Here is a 12,724-nt window from a genome sequence, read left to right as displayed (position 1 = left end):
AGGGTACGGTTGAAACAGAAATTCTTAGCTTATGGTCAGATACCAGGGTGGGGCAACTGCCCCACCTTGCCCCACCGTGCGTACGCCTATGGATGTAAGAGAGAGAATATTTTATGGTCGAGTCAATGCGCTCCTAAGTCAGCCAAACGCATTACTTCAATCGAATACCTACCAATTACAATCACTGATAGTGATAATTTTCTTGCACCGTAACCGGCAGGCGGTTAATATTGTTCCTATAGACCAGCGGTCGGCAACCTGCGGCCCGCGGGCCGCATGCGGCTCGTGAAACTGTCACTTGCGGCCCGAGTGCCGCCTTGGCTATTTGGTATGTAATAGTGACAAACGACAATGTCTCATAAAGTCATAAATATTAACAAAGTACGGCCCGAGTCACCTCCGTTTCTTCTCTCTTCTCACTCTCTGCTAAAAGGTTGCCGACCACTGCTATAGACCAATGCATATTTTCAATCCACAAGTACTTACTCGTACTTATTACGTTTACATTATGATTCATTTGATTTTGAAATTATACAGGGTGATTCAAAGGGTTTACAGTCAGCAGCAGAGGTTGCTAAGCGAGCCAGGTGTTCAAAATGATCTTGACGCGACTTTATTGTTAAGAGAATAAGAGCGTGCTGTCAAGGTAATTTTGAACACCTCGCCCGCTTAGCAACTTTTGGTGCTGTACCACAGAGAATATTTTCTCAGATTCTATTCTGACATTCTTAAAAAATTACAAATATCACGACGAATTATCTCGGTTTAAAATCATTATTTTAATCACCCTGCTAGGCGTGTCTCACTCCGCGATTTCGTCGCTTTGCTACAGGTAGCTAAAAGAGCATCCGTTCGGCCCCAATTTTGGGGTTTGCCATAAGCCGCGCGTGGCGCTGTCGCCACCTAGCGGCCATATCTGTGCTGATCGTAACAGACGCGTTTTGTTAGAGAGTGAGTCTTCTGTACTTAGTACTATTATTTATTCTGTGACCCTGCGCACTTTTTACACGTCTAAGATATGTCTGCATTTTGAAACCTTTATATCTTTTTATACTTGTTTATCTTGTATATTATATTATATATTTTTAGACGTAGGTATTTTATTTATTTTAGTGTAATACGACTGAAATAGTTTATGATGTAACTATGAGGAGCAGGCCTCCCTACTGTGTACTGATTATAAATATGTGTACCTGAACTTAAACTGATAGTTTAAGATTAGATAGTTTTAAGTTGACCAAAAATATGCATTATATAATTAATTAATTAATGTTCATATAGTCGGCTATTCTTAGAAAATGTGTCTGCGGTTAGCAATTAACGCAACTATGTATTTATTAAATTGTTTATGTAGTCGTGGCAAATTATACTACAGACATATTTTTGTATAGCCATATATTCTAAGCCCCTATTTGTGTGTAGCTAACATTAATGACAACTGTATAATCGAAAAATATTATAAGTGGACTTAATTCAACTTCTTAGCAAAGTTAATAATGAGTCTGCATACCTTATATCATATATCATATATTTTAAAATATGAAATGCCTATTCAAACACTTCACTAATACATACAAAAGGGGCTTTAGTTAAATTTTTAATTTAAAAGCGTAGTAAGTAGATCAAAGTTAGTTTATTAGTTAATAAATAATTATGATTCTTTGAGATAACTAGAATATAGTAAAGATCACAATCTCCTTATTTTAAGTTAGTTCTAACTTGTACCTATTTGTTTAAGCACTTGAACTGAATAAATAAATGCATTATTTTTAATGATATGAGGTTTTATTACTACAATATAATTTTATAGGCAAAAAACGATAGTAATGTTTTAATATTCATGAATTTTATGAGTTCTATAAATTTCATGAGATAACCTTTATTACCACCTACTGAGCCCCCTTGTAAACATCGGGTTGTAAATACTACTGAAAACGAGAAATCTACTATGTATAGGTTTTTGCGAGTTCCCGATATAACGATAGGAGCAAAGACACTGTGCTTAATAAGTGTAACCAAAAGATGGTAAATCGCTATGGTAGAGCACAATTAAACTCGTAGCCCGTCAGTTACTCAGGTGTTAATATTATAGTGCTTAGTACGACCTAAAAACCAACACTCCACGTCATAGCCGATGTACAGAGATCCGCCGGCGTATTATGGATAACTTTAAAATAAATATTATAGATTTTTTTTTGTGTGTTTTGTATCTGTATTTTGTATGTAATTTACATCTCTTAGTAATTGTAATACGTTAGATTGAACTGTTAGTTTTATTTTATAAAATTGTTGATGTTATTATTTTTGCTTTTATGTAAATTCAATGTTGACGTGTAAAGCTGTAAAAGTGCCCTTGTGGCCTATTTGGTGAATAAATGTCGATGTTGATGTTTGATGCTTTATCCATCTTTATATTCGTGATAAAATAACTGTCACTTTTTAACACCGTGGCATAGAAAGTGACGGATACTGTTTTATCACGCTGTCACGTAGACATGAACGACCATCTTATCCGTAGGTACAGATGACGCGCGACGATGAACAATTTACATTTTTGCCAGCCTATGCCGGCAATGTTGACAGCAAATTTCGCTCAAGTTAAAAAAGTACTTACGAGCAATAACAACGAGGTGCATTAGCGCGTGTCTTGCCCAATAATGTTTTGATAAAGTTGCCGACTCCATAAATGGATTAATACGATCGTCCATCCATTTATTACGCATATTGAACTCTACACTGTATATCAAGATAGTTCTTGTTATAAAACTATATTGGTCTTTGATAAACTCAAATTGATTCAGTGTGTAGAAAACAACATGTAGTTATGTTATACTTTTGCAGAAAATTCTAATTATTCAATTTTTAATTATTAAAATTAAACGAAGTAAATAAATACATTCGCCATCAGATATATCAGAGCGAATAGGGTGAAGGGTGCTGATAAATTATAGGTTCAGATATTTTTGAGTGGTCTGAATAGTGCAGACATTTTTGATAGTGTGTGATGATAAATAGTTTTGTGTTTGCATTCCAAGTAGGTATACAAACTTAGAATCTGTGCCAGTTGCTAGGTTTAGTACCTATACATATTTAAGTAAGGTATTTTAAAAGTGAACATGGAGAAGAAAATCGTTAAAATACCCTTTGAGGAAGCATTGGATAGAGCTGGTGAGTTTACTATTTCAACGTATCGTACATTATTTGTAAACGATATTGACTTTATTATCAAAACATCTTATGAAGACTCTTTAACTCATAATAATATGTAGGTACACCTACAGTGTGGAAAAAATTATGAGCCCAGGGAAAACTACCTTAAAACCTGAAGTTAGCTCATTTTACTTAGGAAACACTCTTTATTTATTTTATACAAAAAAAACTGTATTTATAGATTTTTTTATATTATTCGCTTTCGCCCGGAAATCGAACCGACTTCAAATTCAAAAAATACTAAACAATCGATTTTACGTATGGATAATTTGTAAATAGACCTAATGTTTCTTGAAAAAAATAAAATAACATAACCATGAACTGTATCGACTAGTGGAATAAACTAGCGAGCTTTTTTTTTTAATTTTTAGTCGGATCTCTTAGTCAGTGTTTTAAGTTTTATGGAAGTATTGTTAGAATTTCTTGCCAAATGGTACAAAACTAAACTAGCATTTATTATTCCAGGTTACGGCTTATACAGTTACATCAACACATTCCTGGCAGGGCTGTCCATCATGTCCCTGGCCTGCGTGGTGTACGGGTCAACCCTGACTGTGGGGGCCAGCGCCTGCGAACTACAGACCACGGGGGCGCAGCAGGGGCTGCTAGTTGCAGCGCCGGTTATAGGTCAGTTTGTGTCCCGAATAAAATTGTTGCTTGTGCTTTATGGCTCCTCTACACGATGGGCCAACGCCGGCCACTCCAAGGGACGCATTTATGCGTTTGAGGGAGCAAGTGATAGTTAGTTGGTTATCCTGGGCATTTTCCGCAAATCGCCAACCATTGTGCCTATTTTGCGTGAAAACACTGAAAACGAGGTTGCACTACTCTAACCACCCCAGCTCGTCCATGAAACCTAGCAGCAACCTAGGGAGCAAGTGATATTGCTATCTCATTCTACCGCATGGCTGCATCCCTTGGAGTGGCCGACGCTGGCCCATCGTGTAGAGGTACCATTATCAAATCATTCAAATCAGCCACGATATGTAATTTACGCGACGAGAAGTCGTATCTGATATCAATATTCAACCGAGCCACGAATTACTAAATCATTCAAATTGGTATCTTAAATTAACCTATATTTTCAGAAAATAAAATAAAAATAAGGGTCAAAAAAATTAACAATCCTAATTCTGTGCTTCGAAAACCGAAACTCGGAATTTCGTTATCTGCCTCTCTATCCATGACACCCCACCTACTTTCATTCTCTTTCCAGGTCTTATTCTAGGGGCACCGTTATGGGGCTACTTGGGCGACACTCGAGGGCGACGGCGTATGCTCCTTCTCGCTCTCTTGTCTTCAGCTCTCGTCAACGCTTTGAGCGGGCTTTCTGTGAATTGGGTGATGATGATGATTCTTCAGTTTATAGCTTCATTATTGTAAGTATCTTAAGGACGACTCACGCTAGTCACGCTAGACCGGACCGGCGCCGGGCCCGGCCGCCGGTATTATATTATTTATAACCATGACTGTCATGTACGTGCTCTGATTTTGGAACTAAAGAACCTACGACATATTTGCATAATGGATTTTTTTAGCTAGGTATAGAAAACTTATGTGCTTTTCAACGTTGTCATAAAAAACCTGCCTGAACGGCTGTTGATGAGGATCATAATTTAAAAGGATCGGCACTATCGGCAGACTACCCGTTCTTCTTCTTGTTCTTGACGTTAGAGGCTATATAAGGCTCCATAGCCGCGACCATCCCTGATCTATTGTGACCGCCACCTACTACAACTCTCGATCCAAACCTGCAACTTCGAACAGCTCAAGGATCTTTTTGATCTCGAGAGACTCTAACTTCTCCGGGCGCAATATGAGTCTGCCCAGGATTAAGTCACGAGTGCGCATTAAGAAAGGGCACTTTGCGAGGATGTGCAAGGGCGTCTGCTTCCATACAGAGTACCTGTTAGCCATGACAAAGAACCAAGGAGTTTGTTTATAATTTAGCATATTCTGCAGTTAATAAGAGACTATTCTACCTGATCACCTATAGGTACTAGTATTTACACCTATGATGACGAAATAAAATGATTGATTGATTGAACAGACCCTTGTTGATGAAGATCATAATTTTCAGAGGATCGGCAGACTATACGTTGGCGATGACGCTGCTGAGTGAGAGCGTTCCAATGGCGAAGCGGAACACAGCGGTGCTGCTGGTTAACTGTATGATGATGCTGGCGCAGGGAACCATGGCAGGTAGACTTTATATTTTAATTATTGTCTACTAAAGTAAAGGTCGCTTAGTCCCGGACCTTTGGGAAGCGTGCGTGGGACTGAAGCCAATATCGCAGAGGCCCTTTAAGACAACCTGGAACCCATTCACGGGTACAGTAAGGTGAACCGGTCTCAGCAGGCTATTGTAATAAAAATGGAAAGAGGTGAGAGCTATGAATAAAGTTTAGCTGTAGCTTAAGATGGCTATGTTGCTATCCCGCTCGCCCAGTGGCATTGACTACTGGTGTCATCATAGAACTGTTGGTGTCATGGACCGAACTCCTGCAGTCGTAGGTTATTTAAATGTAACCTTCATACATATCACATATGTATATACCTACTTAACTGTAATTAATCTGAATTTTTATTATTGGAAGCTACCCAAGCTGCCCAGGAACGGAGTTAGTGGAAGAAAAAGATTCGAGCCCTGCACCCGAGCGGGGGGTGGATGGAAAGAAGAGCCTGATTATTTATTTTCTTCTATTACAGTAATAGCCATCCCCATCATCCCTCTAACCTATTCCTACCATCTACCCTCTCTGGACATCTACTGGAACTCCTGGCGGACGCTGGTGGTGGTCTACTCGCTGCCGAGCGTGGTGTGCGCCTGCTGCTACTACTTCATACAGGTCTGTTTATGATATATAACTATTGCAGTGATAGCCATCCCTCTATGTACTCCTACCATCTACCCTCTTTGGACATATACTGGAACTCCTGGCGGACGCTGTTGGTGGTCTATTCGCTGCCGAGGGTGGTTTGCGCCTGCTGCTTCATGCATGTCTGTTTATGCTATATAACTATTGCAGTGATAGCCATCCCTCTATTAACCTATTCCTACCATCTACCCTCTCTGGACATCTAGGTATTGGAAATCTTGGCGGACGCCGGTGGTGGTCTACTCGCTGCTGCAGGTATCAAAAAATTTAGTGTACGTAAAATGCAATAGTCATTTGTGGGGCAATGCATTAACTTGTTACCTGATGATGCCTTAATCATTGTAGTATGCCTAAAACTTTAACTTTCAGGACAGTCCCAAGCTGACACTGGTGAAGGGAGACGAGCAAGGAGCCTTGGACATTTTGAGGACTATCCACAGGGTTAATTTTGGGAAAGGAGCTATTTTAGATGTGAGTTATCTTCTTGTCGTTGTCTTGGCTTGCCAAGAAAGCCTTCGGGTCTGCTTCCTAACCTGAATTATTATATAGTGGAGTACTAATAATATATAGATATTTAGTATACTCCACTAACGCCAAAACCTTTAAGCCACATCGGAATCCGTCCCTCTTTTCCGAGCAGACACTGTATTTACGTAATTTTAGAAAAGCTTTATAGGCTTTGATAAAAATAATTTAGTTTGTTTCTTAGTTGTAAATAGGCTTAATATTGACAAAGCTAAGCTCTGCTGTTTCCAGGTCAAAGCCATTAGCTCCGAGGGTCTAATCAGTAGCTCAGCATCAAAGAAGGACCAAATTGTGCCTTTGTTCAAGGCACCGCTGCTAAAGTACACCATCATCGTCTGCTGCCTCTACATGTTTCAACTGTTGAGTATTTTGTATAGATCACGGAAGAAAGAGTAAACACAATTGATGGACTGATTAGCACCACTCAGGAGTCTTCTTCTAAGTCGGTCCCTCGCTGCTGAGGATCGTGACTCCGCCTGCTAATTTTTCCTATTGCAGCTCTCCACTGCTCAATGTCGGTTGGTTTGTTGAAAGCGTTGCTTAGTGTGATGTCCGGATATTTGGTCACACCATCTAGTTGGACTTGGTCCTCTAGGCCGTCTGCCTTCCACCTTTCCCATCACCACTCAGGAATAAACTATGAAATATCCTATTTAAAATTTATAGAAAATTTGATGAATGATGTGCAACCGACCCTTAAGATAAGTGCATTATTATAAATGTAATGTAAATTATTGTAATACAAATTTGACAGCTGAAGTAGATAGTGCTATAAGTAATGCGTGGGGTTACATTACATTTCGGTTGAGAGGACATTGCTGTACAGCATACACTGTATTTTCGAGCATACTAATAAATAAACCGACGTTTAGCTTGCTTCTTAAGTCATCTTCTTTCTAGGTCTGGCTCGTACCTCGCTTGGCTGCCCACTATAGCCAACAGGGTGATCAGAATGTACGAGACGGGCGAAGTGGCTGATATGAATCTCTGTGGCATCATCAACGCAGACATCGAGATAGTTGTAGATGTAAGAATATTATTATAATTAACTAAATAAATATCCACTCCTCCTCCTTGTGTCATGCCTCTATAAATTATTTTGTGGACTAACGCCTTTCACTTGTTCATGCGGTCTTCTGCAGACCTTTGATGTTGTGCTGTCGCGGATCTGACCAGCGCATTGGGTTTCTTTCTCTTGGTTGCCTTCCCTGGACTTTCTCCGTTACCAGGAACATTTACGAGTCGTCGTTTTTTTTCCTGGCTGGCTGTGTCCCCGTAGGGGGACAGATTGTCGTCAGCCAGGAAATGCCCACTAAGAAAGGATTTTTTTAAATACAACCCCCGAGAAAATTGGGTTGAAGTTTTAAAAGACTTCTTTAAGGAAGTCATGATATACAATAACTAAGCGAAGCTAGAATTTTGCTGATATATACTAGCTTCAAAGCTCTAGTGATATTGATATTGTTCTGGAACAATGTATGATGTAAAATCGGAAAATCCTAACCGTTGTGGTTACAATAGATATATTATTTCAGCCGAATGCCACGCCGTGCGCTATGAACACAACGTCCCTCCTCATGGTGCTAGCTGTAGGCGTTCTACAGTGTACTCTCAATTTATTTATCACACTCGTAAGTATTTAATGTTTAGTTACTTTCGAGCAATGCTAAATAGTGATAAATACTCAAACTGTCCAACAAAACTATTTGAGAGGGATCACGTCGATATTTCCGGACCGTTACGACTTTCAAAACTTCAAGGAAAGAGTGTACTCTTATTTTGAAGTTCGGCAACGCACTTGCAAGTCTTGCAACCCCTCTGATGTTGTAGGAGACAATGAGCATCAGTAATAACTCATCATCAGGCGACTCGTCTTCTCATTTGTATAAAAAAAAATATTTACATTCTAGTTTAAAATGCCACCATTATTATGGTCTCCATCAGAAAGTCCATTTCATCATATTATAGCAAAAAATATTAGAAAAGTTCTCACGGTTTCACCAAGATCCCATCTTTAGATCCTGACTAGATGACAAGTGGCAAGAGACTATAACTTTATGCCTATAAATAAAAGGAGAATTTTCTCAATCGGTTCCGTCAACTTCCAGAAATCATAACATAATATAGGTCGCGAATCGAAAACCTCCTCCTTTGAAATCCATACGGCATACATAGGCGAAAGTGTGTCTGTCAGTCTGTCTGTCTGTCTGTTACCTCTTCACGCTTAAGCCGCTGAACCGATTTAGTTGGGTATAGAGATAGTTTGAGTCCCGGAGAAGGACATAGAATAGTTTTTATGTCGGAAGTCATCTCTGAAGAGAGTACAAACGGGGGTGGAATTGACAGACTTATTGCCTAATAATTGAAGTAAGCAATGCGCGAATTGAATGATTGCTATTAGCATTATACATGCGCTATACCTACTTTAGCTGCTGTCACTAATTCCACGCAGACGAAGTCGCGGCCAAAAGTTAGTGTTCAATAAATTCGAAACTTTAAAGAGATCTACTTATCACAGGTGGTGGTCAACCGTGCTGGCCGCCGCAACACAGTCATGGTGATCACCGCTCTCCTGGGCGTGTGTGGGATCCTAGTCAACGTGGTACCCAACACTGTGGGGACCTCGGCGCTATTTGCAGCTTTTCTTTTGGGCTACGTCGTTATGGGATTGTATACTGCTATCGCGGTTGCTCTGTTCCCGACTCATTTGAGGTGAGTTTGAAGCGTGAATGTGAGACTCTACGAAACGTTATGCTGTTTCAATTCCATTTCACCAAAAATCAATAGACCTTAAACCCTTTCCCTTCCTTACTGTGGCAACACTGTCCAGTAGCTGCACAGTGTTACCGTATTAGGAGATCAGTTCTCTACCAATATTTTATTGGATAAAAATTGAAGTGTCGGGTTACTGGTTCCCTATCGGTCACACGTTATGAACCTATGTCATCATCATTCTCTTGCCCTTGTCCCATTCACTTGGGGTCGGCGCAGCATGTCTTTCTCTTCCACACCTCTCTGTCGCCCGTCATTTAATCATTCACTTGCGTTCGTTTCATATCATCTCTCACACAGTCCATCCACCTTTTTCTCGTACTTCCCTCCACATTCATTCACTGCGTTGTGTACCAATGTAATAAATTTAATTGAAGGTAATTTATCGTCTAAATTTGTCTCTTTTCTATTCAATGTGTCGTTTTCAACAGAGCAATGGCGATAGCTATCACGACGACGGCTGGCAACATTACCACCTTCGCCTGTATCCAACTTGTCAACTTTCTAGTCTCCACTCGCTGCGAACTCGGATTTTATCTCTTCGCCTCCATCTTTACTTGTAAGTTGTTTGACAGTCATACTGGGTATTATATGACTCACGCTAGACTGGGCCGTGCCCCACACAGGCGAAAAATCAATAAAAGTTGGACAAAACCAAAAAACTTCTAAGTAGCCCCAACAGGCAAAAACCAATCTTAGCGGGTAGTCCAATAAACAGTGCACGCTACTCGCATAATCATTTTCATGTTAGAGTCATCTACGCGACACGTTCTCATTCCAAAGTTCGACTTGTTCAAAGGCGAATATTTTAGTGCTCTGCGAAGTGTTACTTATGTGCTTACTTATTTATCGTTTGCTTTCAGAAAGTTGTGATTTAATGATGGATACCCTTCCAGGAGGTAATAACCTAATTACTAATAGTTACTTTTGATAGCTATGCTTGCTTGTTTATTATAAAAAAAATAAGTGTAATGTCTTGTATTTTTTGCACATTGTTCAACTTCACCAAGGAGAAAAGTACAACTTCCTGATAGATCCGGTTTTGATATTATCAATTTTAGAAACTACAGAACTTGGGTTTTAACATACAACCATTATTTTATGCGACCTTACGCGACATTTTAACAAAATTTTCATTTTAATCGATGACTAGTTTAATCAAAAATGTGACTAAGCGACATTTTTTTTAGGCAAATGGCTATGGAAGACACTTTCAAGAGACTTTTAGTGTCTTCCGATCCTTATATAACAGGACTAAGAAACTTGGGTGGTAAAAAGTCGCTTCCCAAGAAGCTTCGCTTTTAGAAGAAGATATTATGATCAAAATTTAATAAAATGTCATAATATAATTGTAATTTTGTTTTTATTAGTTGGCAAACCTGCATTAATACGATTTCTATAATAATCCTGAATGTTTAGGTTTTGTCCGACTTTTATTGATTTTTCGCCTGTGTGTGTCCGGACCGAGGCGTCCGACATGGCATTTTCTATGACGGCTGATCGGTGATCACGTGGTGCTTTCCAGAGAAAACGAAGCTCTGGAAGCTCCGGCCTGGCCCCGGCCCGGTCTAACGTGAGCCATCCTTTATACACACTCACGGACAAGAGATAATTAAATATACCGTGTCAAAGCGCTCCCTTAAATTTTTCCAAACACTTATGATTTTATTTTTAACAAGCAGAAACGTCTGCGAACGACGCTATTAAGCTTAGAATAACTTTAAAAGTGGAAAAATTACTGTCTTGTGTGAGACTTGAACTCACGGCCTCTGGATCGATACTCCAGCGCTCTGCCATCTGAGCCACCAAGACCTCATCCATAGCCAGCATATCTTTCCACCTTATAACGTGTCAAGGGGACCCTAGCGACATCTACCGTAAGAGTGTTACACTTCTTAAACGGCCACCTCTTAATTTTTCCACTTTTATATTTTTACCTTATGTTTTTATAATACCGTCCTCAGCGACCGCCATCATCGCATCATTCCTCCCTGACGACCGATATCTGCAGATGCCTAGCCACCCGAACCACAGGAAAGCATCGGTCTACACGGAGAGATTGTGAAAATGTGAAGTAAAAAACAAAAAAAAAATCGTATTATCAAATAGAAAATCATTGGTAAAATACTTCAACAAAATGGTCCTTCGAGCCGGATCGATATTGCAACTTTTAACACTACACCGATTATAATATAACCAATAACAATGAATAGGGTAGGTAGATTAAACTATTTCAGTAAATAATTATAATGAATGTACGAGTGAGTATGAAGTAAGCCCCCATTCGCACGACAGCTTTTTCAACGCGCGTTAAAAAAGCGTTTGAATGACACAAATGGATAACCATGTTACCTATGTATTCACACGACAGCGGTGGCGCTTTTTTTCAAGCGTTGTTGGATTTTCGACTTTAAGCCTTGGTCGTTAAGTCGAATTTAGAGTGTGGACAGATTCAAGCGCTTTTTTTACGCGCGTTGAAAACGATGTCGTGCGAATGGGGGCTAAGTCATGAAAGTGTAAAATTTGTAAAACCCGCTCGACACTCGTGCGTGAATCGCGGCTTCGAGCAATAGAGAGGTAAATAAAGGACGAAATTAATGCTTCGCGGTGGGCCCAGCGATTAAAATACTTATGTGATAATTTTGTTAATCTGCAATGTTATGCTCACATAACAGATAATTTGTAGTTATAAATTATATCGCGATCAAGTAACATAAACTATCGCTAATATAAGTTTTATCCATGTAGATACTAAACTTAATATATTTATTATGTTTTATATACTATTGTAAAACAAGTGAATGAGTGTTGTTGTGTGCAGTTAATTGTTTTTAAGTTTGTTTATGGATTAGTTTGAGAAATAGCTTAATATACGAGTATACATTAAATAAAATTGTGTGTGATTTAATTATATTGGCTCAAATCCGAGTTAAATTGGACGTCAAGAAGAAATAAAAATGGAAGAAAAAAAAGATTTTGGTAAAGTGTCATTCGAAGTAGCCCTAGATAAAGCTGGTGAGTAATTTATAAATATAAAAGGTATTATAAATTATTAAAATTAATAAATAAATTATACTGAATTAAAAAGACACTTGATGACTGTTTCTGAATAAACACGTAGCAAGTCCTTATTTTCCTCTCTGGATATTTATTAACTTAATTGTTTAAATATTACTTAAAAATCTTATTTAGATGTAAGTATTTTAATTTACATTAGTTTAGTTTTTTATAAAGTATTTTGTTTTTTATTTTATCTATATAGTTTCGTTACTTGTTGATAAATGAACCCTTACAATCAATGTTAAAAAATGTCAGTTTCATATATTTTCTCATCTCTT

The 12,724-nt window shown here is 38.8% G+C and overlaps 1 protein-coding gene across 1 annotated transcript; it reads left to right on the top strand.

The window, feature by feature from the left end:
* Positions 1–3,116: 3,116 nt before the first annotated feature.
* Positions 3,117–11,451, top strand: LOC134672278 (solute carrier family 22 member 21-like). The gene is made up of 12 exons (XM_063530178.1): positions 3,117–3,168; positions 3,676–3,837; positions 4,427–4,589; positions 5,291–5,412; positions 5,920–6,059; positions 6,459–6,560; positions 6,846–6,973; positions 7,515–7,641; positions 8,150–8,245; positions 9,133–9,326; positions 9,818–9,945; positions 11,351–11,451. The coding sequence occupies exons 1-12, from the start codon at positions 3,117–3,119 to the stop codon at positions 11,449–11,451; spliced, it is 1,515 nt and encodes a 504-aa protein (XP_063386248.1).
* The last annotated feature ends 1,273 nt before the right edge of the window (positions 11,452–12,724 follow it).

The sequence above is a fragment of the Cydia fagiglandana genome, chromosome 2, assembly GCF_963556715.1.
Source record: "Cydia fagiglandana chromosome 2, ilCydFagi1.1, whole genome shotgun sequence".
NCBI lineage: Eukaryota > Metazoa > Arthropoda > Insecta > Lepidoptera > Tortricidae > Cydia > Cydia fagiglandana.
The sequence above is the reverse complement of the archived record's forward strand: the minus strand, read 5'-3'. Positions and strand labels throughout refer to the sequence as shown.